This window comes from Podarcis pityusensis (assembly GCF_964106645.2).
Source record: "Podarcis pityusensis genome assembly, chromosome: 14".
Lineage (NCBI taxonomy): Eukaryota > Metazoa > Chordata > Lepidosauria > Squamata > Lacertidae > Podarcis > Podarcis pityusensis.
Window position 1 is genome coordinate 7,007,963 of NC_138039.1, and position 15,113 is coordinate 7,023,075.

Here is a 15,113-nt window from a genome sequence, read left to right on the forward strand (position 1 = left end):
TGCACGTCCTCTTTGCGCCCTCCCCCCACTCACTTCCCGCTGTCTCCCACTCCAGGTCTTCACGCTGCCCAAAGTCAGCGCCAAAACCAAGTTCAAGCTGACGGCCCACGAGGGCTGCCGGGTACGGAAAGTGGGGCTGGTGAACTTTGTCAGCGTGGCGTGCGAGGACTACGCAGAGAACTGCCTCGCGTGCCTCACCAACCTGGGGGACATCCACGTCTTCACGGTGCCCGGTCTGCGGCCGCAGGTGCACTACGACTGCATCCGGAAGGAGGACATCAGCGGAATCGCCTCGTGCGTCTTCACCAAACACGGGCAAGGTGAGCCCGGAAGGAGCAAGGAGGCAACGTGGGGCAGGAGGAAGACTTAGACCCAGAGGGAAAGAGGGGGCACCGTGGGGCAGGGACACTGAGACCTGGAAGAAGCTGGGAATGATGAGGCACTATGGGGTTGAGCTAAGGTAAAGGTAAAGGGACCCCTGACCATTAGGTCCAGTCATGGCCGACTCTGGGCTTGTGGCGCTCATCTCGCTTTATTGGCTGAGGGAGCCGGCGTGCAGCTTCCGGGTCATGTGGCCAGCATGACTGAGCCGCTTCTGGCGAACCAGAGCAGCGCATGGAAACGCCGTTTACCTTCCCGCTGGAGCGGTACCTATTTATCTACTTGCACTTTGACGTGCTTTTCGAACTGCTAGGTTGGCAGGAGCAGGGACTGAGCAATGGGAGCTCACCCCGTCGTGGGGATTCAAACTGCCGACCTTCTGATTGGCAAGTCCTAGGCTCTGTGGTTTAACCCACAGCGCCACCTGCATCCCTAGGGGTTGAGCTAGTTAGAGCTAAAAAAAAGCAGATTGAGAACTTGCCCCTGGGGTGGGGCAAGTTAGACCGGGGTGATCAAAGAGTTGGAGCAGGTGAAGGGGTTGGGGCTGTTTAGGTTGAAGCAGCCTTCCAGATATTCTGGACTTCCAACTCCTATCAGCCCAAGCCATCGCAGTTGTGAACACTCTTTTTATTTTTATCTTTTGGGATTTATTTGGTTTTTCAGATTGAAGTTTTACAATCACATATCCAACATATAACAATAAAACAATGATTCAAGGAATCTCCTGGACTTCCCTCCTTCCCTTCGTGGGTCCTGTTGTCAATCATTTCCTCCTGCATCTTTTACGATAATCCAAATCTTTTACATCTCCACTATGTCCAAATGTTATTCCAATCCTACAAAGATTTTAGCTGCTTGCAATGGTTTTTAAGATAAATTGTAAATTTCCCCCATTCCTTATTAAAACTTTGGTATTCCTGATGTCTGATTCTTCCGGTCATCTTAAGCCATTTTGGCATAATCCATCAATTTACAGTAATCTGCCATTCTTCTCTGGTAGGGACTTTATCTTCTTTCCATCTCTGGGCCAATAACATCCACACAGCCGTGGTTGCATACATAAATAGTCCTTTCTGATCTCTTGGGATTTCGGCACCTAGAATTCTTAAAAGAAAGGCTTTGGGTTTTTTTTTTTAGAAAAGGTTATTTTAAACATTTTTTTCAACTCATGTATCATTTCCCAATCATTTCAGTTGTGAACGCTTTCATTTTAACAGTCAGATTTTTTTAAAAAAGATCAGTGCGCTGCAATAAAAGCTGTCCTGTTTACCCATAAAACCGGAAGCAAAACCTACAGTCAGTGTGTTACGGGAAGTGGATTCTGCTGGTGGGGCCACGTGACTTTCATCGGGAACAGAGACTGATCGGTGTTGGCTCCCCCATCTCTTTTTTCAGGCTTCTATTTGATCTCTCCGTCGGAGTTTGAGCGATTCTCCCTGAGCACCAGGAATATCACGGAGCCACTGTGTGGGCTGGACACGAGCCGTGTGCACGACTCCACCTGCCTCGGGTAAGTGCAGCTATTTAAGCAGCAACAGTGGCTTTGAAGGAAATGATTGGGGTACCACCGTGACTTCAAGTGCAGGCAAAATATTTTACGGTAGAGGGGAAAACTTGTTTTATACATAGCTGGGCTGTCTGCAAACCTGAAGGGGAAGCTTTGTGTATACAGTCAGGATGCTGTTGCTTTGCTGAACCGCAGCAGGCCCAGAATTCTGCTTCCTGAGAATCTTGGATCCTTTTTTAAAAAGTGAGTCAAGTTTCTAGTCCTTAAAGCAGCAGAGGAAGATGTTTGGAAGTGTTGAGTTATAGAAATCAGTTAACACCGAAGGGGGAGAAATCACGCAAGTATGTTCAATTTGCATATCTTGTGCAGGCTGCAGGATTTGGCGTGCCTCACTGCAGAAGATTTTAATTGTCTTTGCTGTTGTGATCAGATGTTTGTTGTTCCTTCGCATGCAGTAAACACAACCTTGGCTATAGACAGAGAGAGCAGCGTGCGTGTTAAAACGTTGACCCTCGGTTGCAAACCAGAGGCGTTGCGAAGTCTGCACGGTTGACAATTGATCTGTCCCAGCTCCTGCCAACCTAGCAGTTTGAAAGCACGCCAGTGCAAGTAGATAAATAGGTACCACTGTGGCGGGAAGGTAAATGGCATTTCCGTGCGTTCTGGCACTCGTCACGTTGTCCCGTTGCACCAGAAGTGGTTTAGTCATGCTGGCCACATTACCCGGAAAGCTGTCTGTGGACAAACACTGGCTCCCTCAGCCTGAAAGCGAGATGAGCGCTGCAACCCCATAGTCACCTTTGACTGGACTTAACCGTCCAGGGGCCTTTACCTAATGCCTCTCACTTTCCTGAATGGAGGCTGAAGAGTCTCAGTTTTTGTTGGGTGGGATGTACCACATTGTACGGAGGGAAGAAATCACCTCTTGCTCCACCCACTTTGCTTTTGGCCCCACCCACTTCCCCCTCTATCCCCGCCCACCAGCGGAATGTGGCCCCGAAATGTTGCTGAAGAAAGGATGCGGTCCCTGGGACGAAAACTCTTCCTCTCTCCCAGTTTAAAGCCTGCCTTTCCTCCCTTCATACCACAGTTACTTTTCGCTTGAGGGGTCCTCACCGTTGCTATTTTGATTTTAAACCGTGCTATTAACTAATTGTCTGAACGATGTCATGTCCAGCCTGGTAACAATAAAGGCTGCTCCCTTGTCATTTCAGGAACAACTTCACAGCAACGCCGAAACTGAACCAGGCCAACGGGACTCACGTCCTCCAAGGATCAGAGGCCAGCCATTCCCTTGCCAGCAGCGACCGTAAGGGAACGGCCCGATTTCCTAATCAATATCAGGGAATAGTGAACAAAATGGCTTCTTCTGATTTTGCGGCCATTGCTGCAGTTCTGATGTAACCTTTCCCAATAGCTTGAGGGGAAAGTTAAACCTCTCTGTTTCAAAACTGCTTTATCCTCGCCAGGCTGTTCCACTGAAAAACGTGAATTCCACTCTTTGAGAGAATTGCAAGTTTTATGTAAGAAGTTTCATTTCCCTAGGGTCATGCCTGCACCATACATGCCAAGCGCTATAGCAGTGCTTTATACAGCCGTGGCGTCCCCTGAGGAATCGTGGAAATGTAGCTTATTAAGGGTGCTGAGACTTGTTTCCCTCACAGAACTACAATTCCCAGAGTTCCCTGGGAAAAAAGGGATTTATGGTTAAATTGCACTGGGAATCGTAGCTGTGTGGGGGGAACAGGGGGGTCCCCTAAACAACTCTCAACACCCTGAAGAAACTCCAGCTTCCAGAATTCTTTGGGGGAAGCCATAACTGTTTTAAAATGGTATAGTGCTTTATTTATTTGTGGTTTTTAAAATTATTTATCATTTTCATTTTACAATAAGAACAATGAATGATTGTCCAAATGCCAGTTACACATTTAATTTCAACTTCCCTCCACTTTCCATGATTCACTTCACAATTTTCTTTTCCACTACATATTACAATGAATCCCTGTCTTTTCATTTTCTAGTTCTCCATAAGTCACTACGGGTGAATTTACTCTGTTCCTGTTTACTTGGGAAATTACCATAAGCATATTTAAAAGTTATCTACGAAACCTTTCCAATCTTCTCTCTCTCTCTCTCTCATCTCAACCTCTTATTCTATTCTATTCATTTCTGTATATTTTACCACTTCCATCTGCCACTCTTCCTTTGTTGGCATTATACCCTCTTTCCACCTCCGGGCATATCAACTTCAAGCTGCTGTAGTTGCAAACATAAAGAGGGACCATTGAGCTTTAAATATATGGTGTGAATGGCCCAAAGTGGGGCTGGCGAGTCCAGAGGCCTGATCAGGTCCACAAAGCCTGTTTTTTTCTTATTAGTAGCCAGACAGAGCCCATCTTCCCCCTCACAGCGCTGAGGTGAGATGAAAGACTGAAACCCCTTGTGTTGACCCAGTGCTGCAATTGTGGGCCTGTGTATACCTATGCCTATCTATGTATGTGTGTATGTGGTGATTCAGACATCCGAGTGTGTGTTTGGTGGCCATTTTGTCCTCAAAACACCACTGGCATGTGGCCCTCGGACAGTTGGCCATCCTTGAATGCAGCCCCTCTGGCTTGAAAACGTTTGTCCACTCCCGCTCTGGAGATACTTTATTTGACGGAAGACTACTCTGTGCAATTAAAAACAAAACAAAAAGCGATGTATCGGGGCATTGTGGCTTGCCCTTTGTAGTAAATGGTCCATCAACAAAGTGCTCAATGGAAGACAACAGATGGTTTGATTTTCTAAGACGATGCTGACTGCTAAGGTGCAGACCTGCTGCTGCTTCCTAGGGGATATGTCTGTGCTCTCTGCTCTCTGAATGTCAGCTGCTGGGAGAGCGCTGTGGTGCTCAGGTCTTGTTTGGGGTAACTGTGCCCCTGAAGGACCAGGTGCGCAGCCTGGGAGTCATTTTGGACTCACAGCTGTCCATGGAGGCGCAGGTCAGTTCTGTGTCCGGGGCAGCTGTCTACCAGCTCCACCTGGTACGCAGGCTGAGACCCTGCCTGCCCGTGGCCTGTCTCGCCAGAGTGGTGCATGCTCTGGTTATCTCCCGCTTGGACTACTGCAATGCGCTCTACGTGGGGCTACCTTTGAAGGTCACCCGGAAACTACAACTAATCCAGAATGCGGCAGCTAGACTGGTGACTGGGAGCGGCCACCGAGACCATATAACAACCGGTCCTGAAAGACCTACATTGGCTCCCAGTATGTTTCTGAGCACAATTCAAAGTGTTGGTGCTGACCTTTAAAGCCCTAAACGGCCTCGGTCCTGTATACCTGAAGGAGCGTCTCCACTCACATTGTTCAGCCTGGACACTGAGGTCCAGCTCCAAGGGCCTTCTGGTGGTTCCTTACTGTGAGAAGTAAAGCTACAGGGAACCAGGCAGAGGGCCTTCTGGGTGGTGGCACCTGCCCTGTGGAACGCCCTCTCACCAGATGTCAAGGAGATAAAACTATCTGACTTTTAGAAGACATCTGAAGGCAGCCCTGTTTAGGGAAGTTTTTAATGTTTGATATTTTATCGTGTTTTTAATACAGTGGTACCTCGGGTTAAATACTTAGTTCATTCCGGAGGTCTGTTCTTAACCTGAAACTGTTCTTAACCTGAAGCACCACTTTAGCTAATGGGGCCTCCTGCTGCTGCCGCACTGCCGGAGCACGATTTCTGTTCTCATCCTGAAGCAAAGTTCTTAACCCGAGGTACTATTTCTGAGTTATTGGAGTCTGTAACCTGAAGTGTATGCAACCTGAAGCGTATGCAACCCGAGGTACCACTGTATTCTGTTGGGAGCTGCCCAGAGTGGCTGGGGAAACCCAACCAGATGGGTTGTTGTTGTTTGTGAGTTTCTGCTAATGGCCGTATGGTGAGGACAGAAGGCTGGAGGAGATGGACGGGCCTTTATTCTGATCTGTCAGCGCTCTTCTAAGGTTCTTCCCCCTTTCTCCAACCCTCAGGGTCTCCGGATGAACACCAAGCTTCTTTCTCTCCAACGCCAGTGGATTCACCCAATAACAGCATCGACACCCCACTGGATACCACCGGAGACATCACCGCTGAGGAAGTGAAGGATTACTTGGCGTAAGTCTCTACCCTTATCTTAGACCTATCTCTATCTAGCCATTCCATCAGACTGCCTCTGTGGGAGGGAGAGAATCAATCACAGAATTGTAGAGTTGGAAGGGGCACCAAGGGTCATCTAGTCCAACCTCCTACCATGCAGGAAACTTTTGCCCAACATGGGGCTTGAACCCACGGCCCTCAGATTAAGAGTCTCATGCTCTACTGACTGAGCTATCCCAGGCTCGCTCCCATCAGCTTATCCAAAAGCCCAGCCCCTGAACTGTGCCAGCTTGTCAATAGAGGAACAACTGTTTAGAAATTGGTGCCTGGGTTTTGGTTTTTCCTCTTCCGTCCCTGTCCCTTTCCCCTTGTGTGTCATGGGTTTTTTCAGATTGTAAGCCCCCTTGTTTTGATTGTATGTAAGCTGCCCTGGGGGCCTTTTTGGCTGAAGAGTGGGGTACAAATGTTCTAAATAATATATATCTATTGATCTATCTATATCTAAACTACAGTGGTGCCCCGCAAGACGAATGCCTCGCAAGACGAAAAACTCGCTAGACGAAAGAGTTTTCCGTTTTTTGAGTCGTTCCGCAAGACGAATTTCCCTATGGGCTTGCTTCGCAAGACGAAACGTCTTGCGATTTCTTGCGAGTTTGTTTCCTTTTTCTTAAAGCCGCTAAGCCATTAATAGCCTCTAAGCCGCTAATAGCCGTGCTTTGCAAGACGAAAAAACCGCAAGACGAAGAGACTCGCGGAACGGATTAATTTCGTCTTGCGAGGCACCACTGTACATGGCATGATGATGGGAAGACCTGATAACTTCTCCTTAAAATCTGTGAAATGGACGAGGAGTAAACTTAAACAAACCATTCCAGTGATTGTTATTTAGTTTAAAATGCCTTTTTTCTATTTAAAAAAATGTTACGGTGATAATGCTTGGTTCTCCTGATTTGGATACTGAGAGGAAAATCTCCTTGTTCAGTGGCAGCATATCCCCAAATGCTAGGGACAAAATGATAACCATCTCTGCCATGCCTTGGGTTCTGTGAGGCAAAAGCGCAGACTGAAAACATTTTAAATAAATAATGTTAAAATCCTGATCTATCGCAGGCCATCGGAGGAAGCAGAGAGAAATCTGAGGAACATAAATGAGGACGAGGCTCGTTCCCCAGGGATCTTGATCAAATGAGGTACGTCCTGTGAAGAGAAGAGAGTCAGGTTTCTCTTATGTAGGCCTCAGGTCTTGCCTACATAATTTTTAAGCCTATTTTTTGTTTTCAGAGGATAAGGTTGAGGGGTCTGAGCAGAATGGGGGTTCTGGTTTAGACTTCAGGGCTTAGCATAGGTCAGCGGCAAGAAAGAAACCACATTAGACCTGCAAGTCCCCTGGATTTGACCCGGGAGTCCATTTTGGGTGAAACCCCTTCGCCTTTCCCACACCTGACACCAGCGGTGGCGGCAAAGGAAGGTTCTTCCTTTGCAGCTGCAACGGGAATCTTTGCTGCCCTTAATGGGAAACGCCTGACATCACGTGACATGTCCCTGAAGTCATATGGCAGTCAGGTGACTCACTGCCATATGACTTAATGGTGTGCCCGCCTGCATGTAACCCTCTTTCGGTTAACAGCAGCAGAGCAAATTTTGCAACGCCAATTTGACTTAAACCTAATGCAGGTTTGGATAGGGTTGCCATATTTCAAACAGTGAAAAGAAAAACGTTTTTTGGCAACGTTGTTGAGATTTTTTTAGTTTTGCCCAAAATGGTCGAGCTTCTTTTCCGCCAAAAAGTGCCCTTTTCTGCCGTACATCCGGATTTTCCCAGACAAAAATCTGGGAAATTCCAGATGTATGGCAACTCTAGGTTTGGATAACGTTTTGATCCTACTGATTCAGTTTCTTATTCATTTTATTGCCATTGCAATGTTTTGGGTTTTTACTAGGCAACTTGAAAACTAGGCAGAGAGTGTAGGCTTTTCAAAATAAGGAAACTGAAGTTTTGTAAGTGGATGTGTCTAGTTGCAGAATATCCAGCTCATAATTCTGTGTTCCTTCTGCAGATACTACACAAGGTCCCATTGGCCTGTTTTGGCGCTTGACACCCCCCAGGGACAAAAGACTTTTGACTGTGTGGTAACAGACCGTTGGTCTTTCCTATTCCTCTCCTTCCAGAGACCCTGTTCTGCATTTTCTTCCTTTTTCTTAATTACAAAGAGTCATGACGTTTTTCTACCGCACGGCCTGGAAGTGGACTCATGAGGAAGATTTCTTCGTGCTGGGGGTCTCCCCTATCACTTCTTCCTCGGTACCTCTCCCAAGTTTGCAATCACCAACTTCTTCTTTAAAAAAAAAAATGAAGAAAAGGAAAATGTGCCAACCTCTTCGACAGGACCAAGTTGTCTCTTCCGTTGCACAAAAAACACACACTAAAACTCTTAAAACCTTTTTCTAATAAAGCAAAAACGAGACACAAAGTGGGCGCATGGGAGGGGCCTGCCTGTGGTGTCAGGATCCCACCGAGACTGAACCAGCCTCTCTCTTTGGCCGAGGTATCAGCATCAAACTTTGCACGAAAAAGGAGCCTTTTTAGATATATACAGACACACTTGACGGATGGTTTTGTTTCTGCTTCCTGGTACACCTCTCTGAAACCTCTTGGGATCGAGTGGCTGAATTGCTCTGTTTACATACTTCCAGATTCTCCTTTCCTCCTTTTTTCTGAGAGCTTTTCCACCCCATCCCACCCTACTTCTGGCAACTTCTTGCATCAGCCGGCTGGGGAAAACAGGCCTTGATCTTATGGCAAAATGCCTCCCACTTCTGTGGTGCTAGTGGGGAACTCTTTGGAGAAGAGCCCAACCTGAAGAAATTCTTTTGTAATACTGGCGGAAAGTTGTTATTTTGTTCTTGGCTTGCAGAGAACATTTTGTCTAGCTGGGCAGAAGGGTTTTCTTTCAGCGGTGCAGCTGTACAAATTGGGTGCGCAAGAGGCAGGTTTTCGGGAAACGGATCTACGAGGAAACCCACCTGCAGCTGCACATCTTCCCTCCATGTGGTTGAAGTTCTAACCAGCCGCTCAAGAGAGCTCTTGTTACCTCTGCATGGCTGCAAGCTTCGCACCGAATAAGAAAACGTCCGAGTGAATTTCCTGCGTCTCCTGTTTGATGGCGTCCCCCGATCTTCCTTTTCTAGGAACTGTGCATTTTTTTAGGATGGGGGGGAAGGAGGAGGAGAGGTACATGAAGGGACACTGGAAATATGGAACACATAAAGTATAAGTGTTTGCATCTCGCACTGCAGTGCTCTTTAGGAGCTGTGCCATTTGCTTTCTCAGCCTTATCTGAAAGGATGGCCTTCAAGGTGTTGTGAGACGACATCTCCCATCACCCCTGACCCTTGGCCTTGCTGGCTGCTGGGAGTTAAGAGTCAAGCAATATTTGGAGGGTCACAGGTTCACACACACCCCGACCCAAGGAGCATTGGGTCCAGTTATTACCACAAGGTGGCAACTTCCTTCCTGAAAATTTGGCTTGCTAATTTTGACACCTCCTGTTTGATGCCAGCCCTGTGACCCGCCTACGGAGCAATGAGGTGGCAAAAAACTCAGATGACATGCCTATTATTTCTTGCCGAGTGATCTTCAGGTGGGTTTAGGAAGCAGGCTAGTATGCCGTGGGACTTTGGCGGCAGGTTCAAAAGTGTACTGCTATTCACACGTGGCCCTGTTGTAACGCCTTTATTACATTTTATTTCTGCTGGTTGGTTGGCGAGAGTTATGATCATGCACTGGTGTTTGAAGCCAGTGTGCCTAGTGTGTTATTATTTACTCCTTGTCTCCTCCTTTTGCCGCCTCTTAAAATCTCCCCCCTTAACAGAGAGAGGGGAATCTGTGCCTTCCAGATGTCCAGCCATCATGGTCAGGGATGATGGGAGTTGTGGTCCATCGACAACCGGAGAGCCCAAGCATCTTCTGTGCATCTGTCGGGCAGAGAGGCTGCGACGCCTTGCTTCCCCCATCTGATTCTGTCCCTCGTGTCACATTTTCATTTATTTATGAATCCTGAACTCGAAAGGGCTCCAAGTCACCAGCTCCAGGCCACCCTCTGAAAACAGCTGCCAAATCCTCTTTTGCTATTAAAAGGCAGCCTTTCTTTTCCAGCCAAGCAGTGGGATGTTGGAAATCTGTAGGACCTTATTTGTGTCGAAAGGTGGGACTCTCTTCCCAGCCCCTGGCCCTGGATTTTTGTAATCCGCTTTGAGGATTTTTGGAGAATGGATTTGGAGATGGTTGCATGCAATGACTAACGCAAGCCGTGCTCTCTGTTTTTGGGTGAGCCACCTGAAACATCCAGCTGCATCTTGCAAGGGGCCAAGCCTGGACTTACCCCTCTTCCTTTGCCTGTGGAAAGCCACATGCTTCTCTCTTCCTGTGTTTCTTGGGAGGCAGGTGAGTGGGAGGGTGTCAGGCAGTCTTTAATATAGGGCTGGGGAACCAGCTTCTCTCGAGATGTTGTTGCACTCCCATTCCCATCATCCAGCATGGCCCTTGCTCGAGAATGATGGATGTTGCAGCCCAGCAAACACTTGGAAGGCCCAGAATTTCCTCCTCTACCTCTGCTTTTAATAAGCAGTCATCTCTTACCTGTGTTTCTTTGGCATTACCTCCTGCTGGCAGAAGCTCTGGCCTTTGCAGCCTGTCTTGTGGCCAAGGTAACCTTTGCAGTGACGAAGCGCCGAGTTCAGGTCTTGGCTTGTTGTTTCTTTCTTCTTTCGCTGAGGTCTTACAGTATGAGTTGTTTCCTCATTTTTTGTTCCCACTGCTGACATTTTAGTGCCAAGAAAAGTTTGGCCAAGTGGGAGAGAAGGGGAGCCAGCCATTATATATATTTGTAAAATTGGGTCTCGGGACAGGTACAGACGCTGGCTCAGGCCTGGAACATGGAGCAGCTTTCTCCAACTGGGGGTGTTAGGAGTTGTAGTCTAGAACATCTGGAAGGCACCAAGTTGGCGAAAGCTTGTATTAAGTCTTAAAATAGTGCGGGCTCTGCCTTAGATTGTGGCTATCTGTTCCATGCGTGGGATCATTTCCTCACTCTTAATGCCCAGACGTTGCCTCCTGATAATGACGTTACATGAAACTCTTTGTCAGACTTTTTTTTTTTTTTTTGGTACGGTTTGATTCCTCGCCCCCTCCCCCCAAAACCCAGGCGTGCATGTGAGTGTGTGTGATTTTGCACGGGTGCGCATGTTTGTGAGCGGATGACAGAGCGGAGTTCTATAGTGGAGACGTGCCATTGTGTGTCTTAATATTTTTTTATTTTGGCAGACTTAATTGTGGAAGGGAGTTGGGGGGGTTAGTTTCCTTGGTAGAATGTACCCTCTCTGTTGGGACCTTCTTTGTTTTGCTCAGATGATGGATTTAGCATTGTTTAGTTATTAATACAGGTTTTTAATAATGGAAAAAATAAAGCATTTAATAATATCTTAAGCTTATGTGTGGCTTGTTGTTCCAGGTTCCCTGTTAATTGTGGGTTCATTATGACTTTGTGCTCGTGATGGTTTGGAGGAAGCTAAATGTGATCAATACTGTTTTGTGTCTGCAAAGCATTCACAATATACAGCTTGGTTTCCAGTCTGTTCATAACCTGTAGGTCCCTGCAGAAAATCCTGCAGCTGCTTATGCCAAAAACATTCTGTTTTATTTTTTAGGTCTCATGTTTTGTTGTGCTAGGGTGCCCTTCCAGATGGGAGTGATGCAATAGCAATGGGAAAACATCACAGAACAGCTAAGCGAGTGGAATGTGCGGACAGCCATGTTCCAACGCACCCTGAATCATGATGTCAGGCCACTGATAGGTGGGATCCAGTTCCCCAGCCCCATTTCAGAGGATAGTTGCTGCCATCCGAGGTCACAAACGTAGCCAGAGCGTACCTCTGGGTTTCTCTCTGCCTGGTGCCCTCCTGATAAGTTTTGAATTCCCAACTCCCATCGGTCCCAGGTAGGCCTAGGCAATACCAGCTTTCCAACATTGTGATGTATCAGAAGCCCAACTTCATGATTATACAGACACATCGCGATATTGAAAAGCGGAAGGGGGAACAAGTAGCGTCAGCCCCACGAAGGACCGGGGTGAAACCGCTGCTGCCAGGGAGGAAGAAGGCAGTGGGAACTTCCTGCCTTCTGAAGGGGGTGGACAAGGGTGGCTTTGAGATGGTGGAAGTCGTCCCATGTCCTGCTTAGGTTAGAGTCTGCTTGCACCTCAGCCCCACTGAAGAGCTAAGCAGATGAAGGACCCACCTTCTAATAGATGGGAGATTAGCATGGACATGACCTAGAACAGGCCAAATCCTTTTTGGGGTGGGGGAAAGCTTTTACACCTGAAAAGGTTCTCGCTTTCTGACACAGAAAAGTCAGTGTAAAGGGGGCAACACTTAAAAATGTTGCTCTGCTGGAAGGTAGTTGTCAGTAAGCAATATTAGGAAAGACCAGGCCAGTCACCAAAGCATGAATTTAAAATTATCCACAATTTCCTCCTTCCGTACAGGAATTTAGCAAGATACTAACCTATAAAAGGACAACTGCAGTGATTGCATGGTAGGTTTTTATAGATAAAAGGTATGCCTGCCTTTTCCTCAAAATGCACAAGTCACCATACATTTCAAAGGAGACATTTTTTGCATCCATGAGGGCTAGCAGCAGATAACAACTTTTAAAAGCAATAAACTTGATTTTATTTTATCTGTTTTTTTAAAATGGACTTCTCCGTCACGTTTTTTCCTGAAGTCTTTTAAGTGCACTGCGAACTCTTTTGCCCAAGTTGAAGGTGCCAGTCGTCTCGCTCCTCTGCCCTGCCTCGCACAACTTGCTTCAAAAAGAGACATGCCATCCATTTGCAGGAGAGAGGTTGCTGTTACAGACTTCAAACTGGGTCCAGGCTGCAGTGCTCTCAAAGAGCAGAATAAGAAGTCACAGCTCACGTGCGTTCTGTTAAATATACTATATAAAAAAGATCTCTGTGCAAGTGGGAAAAACAACATAGTGATGCTGTAGCTGTGGGAAGAGTCCCAGCGGCAATGTTTTCGCAAGAGTGGGTCCAGGAAGCATCTATTTCACTGCCCCAAGGTGGTGAGGAGGGAGAAAAATTTAGGTGAAAAGTGGTTTGTAAAAGGGGGGTGGGGAGCTTAATAGGCTGGTGCTGTTTCTTTAAAAGGGGAGGGGCAAATTCTAGCTCCTCCTCTAGTAACATTTTGTCCAATCAGCTGGTCTTAAAAAAAAACCAGGATACAGCTGTACCACCCCTACTTGAGCACTGAGGTCCAGCAGGTGCCATAGAGTCCCATGGAGAGGCCATTGAGAGGCCACCGCCATCAGCGAGCAGCTTAGGCCGGAGGCTTCCGGAAAACGCTCCAGGCATGGAAGCAGCGGGTGAAGGCAGGCGGTTCGTTGCCTTTCCGAACCAGGCGCAGTTTCCGCGGGTGAGCTGTGTCCTTCGAGCGCATGTGCTGGATGTATACCTGCAGAGAAAACAGGGGAAAGTTCAGAGGCAGGAGACAACAAAATGCTGGTTCCCTACACCACACATATAAAAGGGTTGGATTAGGCTGCCAAGGGCTTGCCAGCCCCAATACTACCTCTGCTGAGCCTGTCCAGCTATCTTCAAGTTTAAAATTTAAATTTACTTTCATTTCTTTTTATTTTAAGCATTGCTGCTTGGCCAAAAAGGCTCCCAGGAGCAGCTTAATGTAGAGTCTAAACAAGACAGTTCCTAAAAGCCAATATTTTTATTAAAAACAAAACATTAAAAACACATCACGCAAGGACAAGGGCAAGGGAGGGAAGAGGAAAAAATGGTTGCACTTCCACTTCAACCTTCTTCCCTAAGGGAGTCCGAAAACAATACAAATCAAAAGTAAATTAAAACACGTTAATGACCTAAAAACACTTGTGATATAGGGTAAATGCTGTCGTGTTCAGGCTCTGCTTTGCCATTGGCCTGATCCTGCAGAGCTCTTAGACCGCTCTTGCCTGTCTCTTAGGTTTGGCATTCTCCTATCGGCCGGGTACAGGCGAGGCACAGTCCTCACCCTGGTTTTGTGGGATGGGGAAGAGGTTGGGCAAGGAGAGAGAAAGGGGATTGGGTGGTTGAAAAAGGAGGAAGGGGCAGAATGAAAGGGACTGCCCTGCTCTCTTCTAACTCTGGCACCAACCCACTGCCAGCATGTGGCCCCTGCTGGCCGATTCCAAACAGAAATGCGGCCCTCGACTGAAAAACGGTCCCCTGCAAATAGCCAAAAAAGGGAGGATGCTGCGGTCCCTGCCCCAAACCACGACACAACCCCCATGAGTCATTGGACCACACTCCAGAAGCAGAGCGATCTCAACAATGAGCCAGTTTCAGGATTCATGGGAAACAGCAATTATCCCTGCCTGGATAGCTCCATCGGTTAGAGCCCGGTGCTTATAAAAGGTTGCAGGTTCGATCCCCGTGTGGGGCGGCTGCCTATCCCTGCATTGCAGGAGACCCCTGCCTACTATACAGTGCTATGAATGAAACACAATTTGCTCTGAATCAAGTTTTTTGGGTGGTGGGGTCCCTAGGATTGTTGGACAATTGTGATATCCAGAGGTGTCTTCCTTACCTGGCAGGCTTTGAGACTCAACTTTATCTCCACCTGGCTGGTCTGTGTTCCTACCCACATGTATACCTGCCGGGGTGAGGGGAGAAGAGAAAAAAGTCGGAATAGGTTGAAAACACAAGTTTAATAGAAATTAAAATTAAAGCACGTATCCCAAAATAATCACTTGGCAGGGGGAAGAGTCTCCTCTCATGTCCCGATTCACAGATTTTGCTCCCATTTTCTATCTGCCTCCCCCCTCCCTCTTTCTGAGAGGCTGGGAGCCCCCAAACTCCCCATCATTAGGATGTACTGAATTTTTCAACTTTCAAATCTCCCCAAATGAGGGGTGCTAAAAAGTTATAACACAACTCGGGAAATCAAGAGATAATCTTGGTTAAATTAACAAAATTTAGTTTTGCTTGGTAAGTAAAAGGTATGCACAGATATCATGAAAAATGACTGCCAAGTAATTACAGTTATATATTATTATTAATTATGTGATGT

The 15,113-nt window shown here is 47.1% G+C and overlaps 2 protein-coding genes across 2 annotated transcripts in view; one reads left to right on the top strand and one right to left on the bottom strand.

The window, feature by feature from the left end:
* LLGL1 (LLGL scribble cell polarity complex component 1) overlaps positions 1-11,478 on the top strand; it is an 81,254-nt gene extending 69,776 nt beyond the window's left edge. Inside the window, exons 17-22 of the mRNA XM_080981322.1 lie at positions 56-320; positions 1,777-1,891; positions 3,103-3,197; positions 5,888-6,011; positions 7,104-7,183; positions 8,051-11,478. Coding sequence (XP_080837448.1) covers positions 56-320; positions 1,777-1,891; positions 3,103-3,197; positions 5,888-6,011; positions 7,104-7,182 — 678 coding nt within the window. The 3' untranslated portion in view covers position 7,183; positions 8,051-11,478. The remainder of the gene's footprint in view (positions 1-55; positions 321-1,776; positions 1,892-3,102; positions 3,198-5,887; positions 6,012-7,103; positions 7,184-8,050) is intronic.
* FLII (FLII actin remodeling protein) overlaps positions 9,793-15,113 on the bottom strand; it is a 56,432-nt gene continuing 51,111 nt past the window's right edge. Inside the window, exons 29-30 of the mRNA XM_080980939.1 lie at positions 14,631-14,696; positions 9,793-13,505 (exon numbers count right to left, since the gene is read on the bottom strand). Coding sequence (XP_080837065.1) covers positions 13,371-13,505; positions 14,631-14,696 — 201 coding nt within the window. The 3' untranslated portion in view covers positions 9,793-13,370. The remainder of the gene's footprint in view (positions 13,506-14,630; positions 14,697-15,113) is intronic.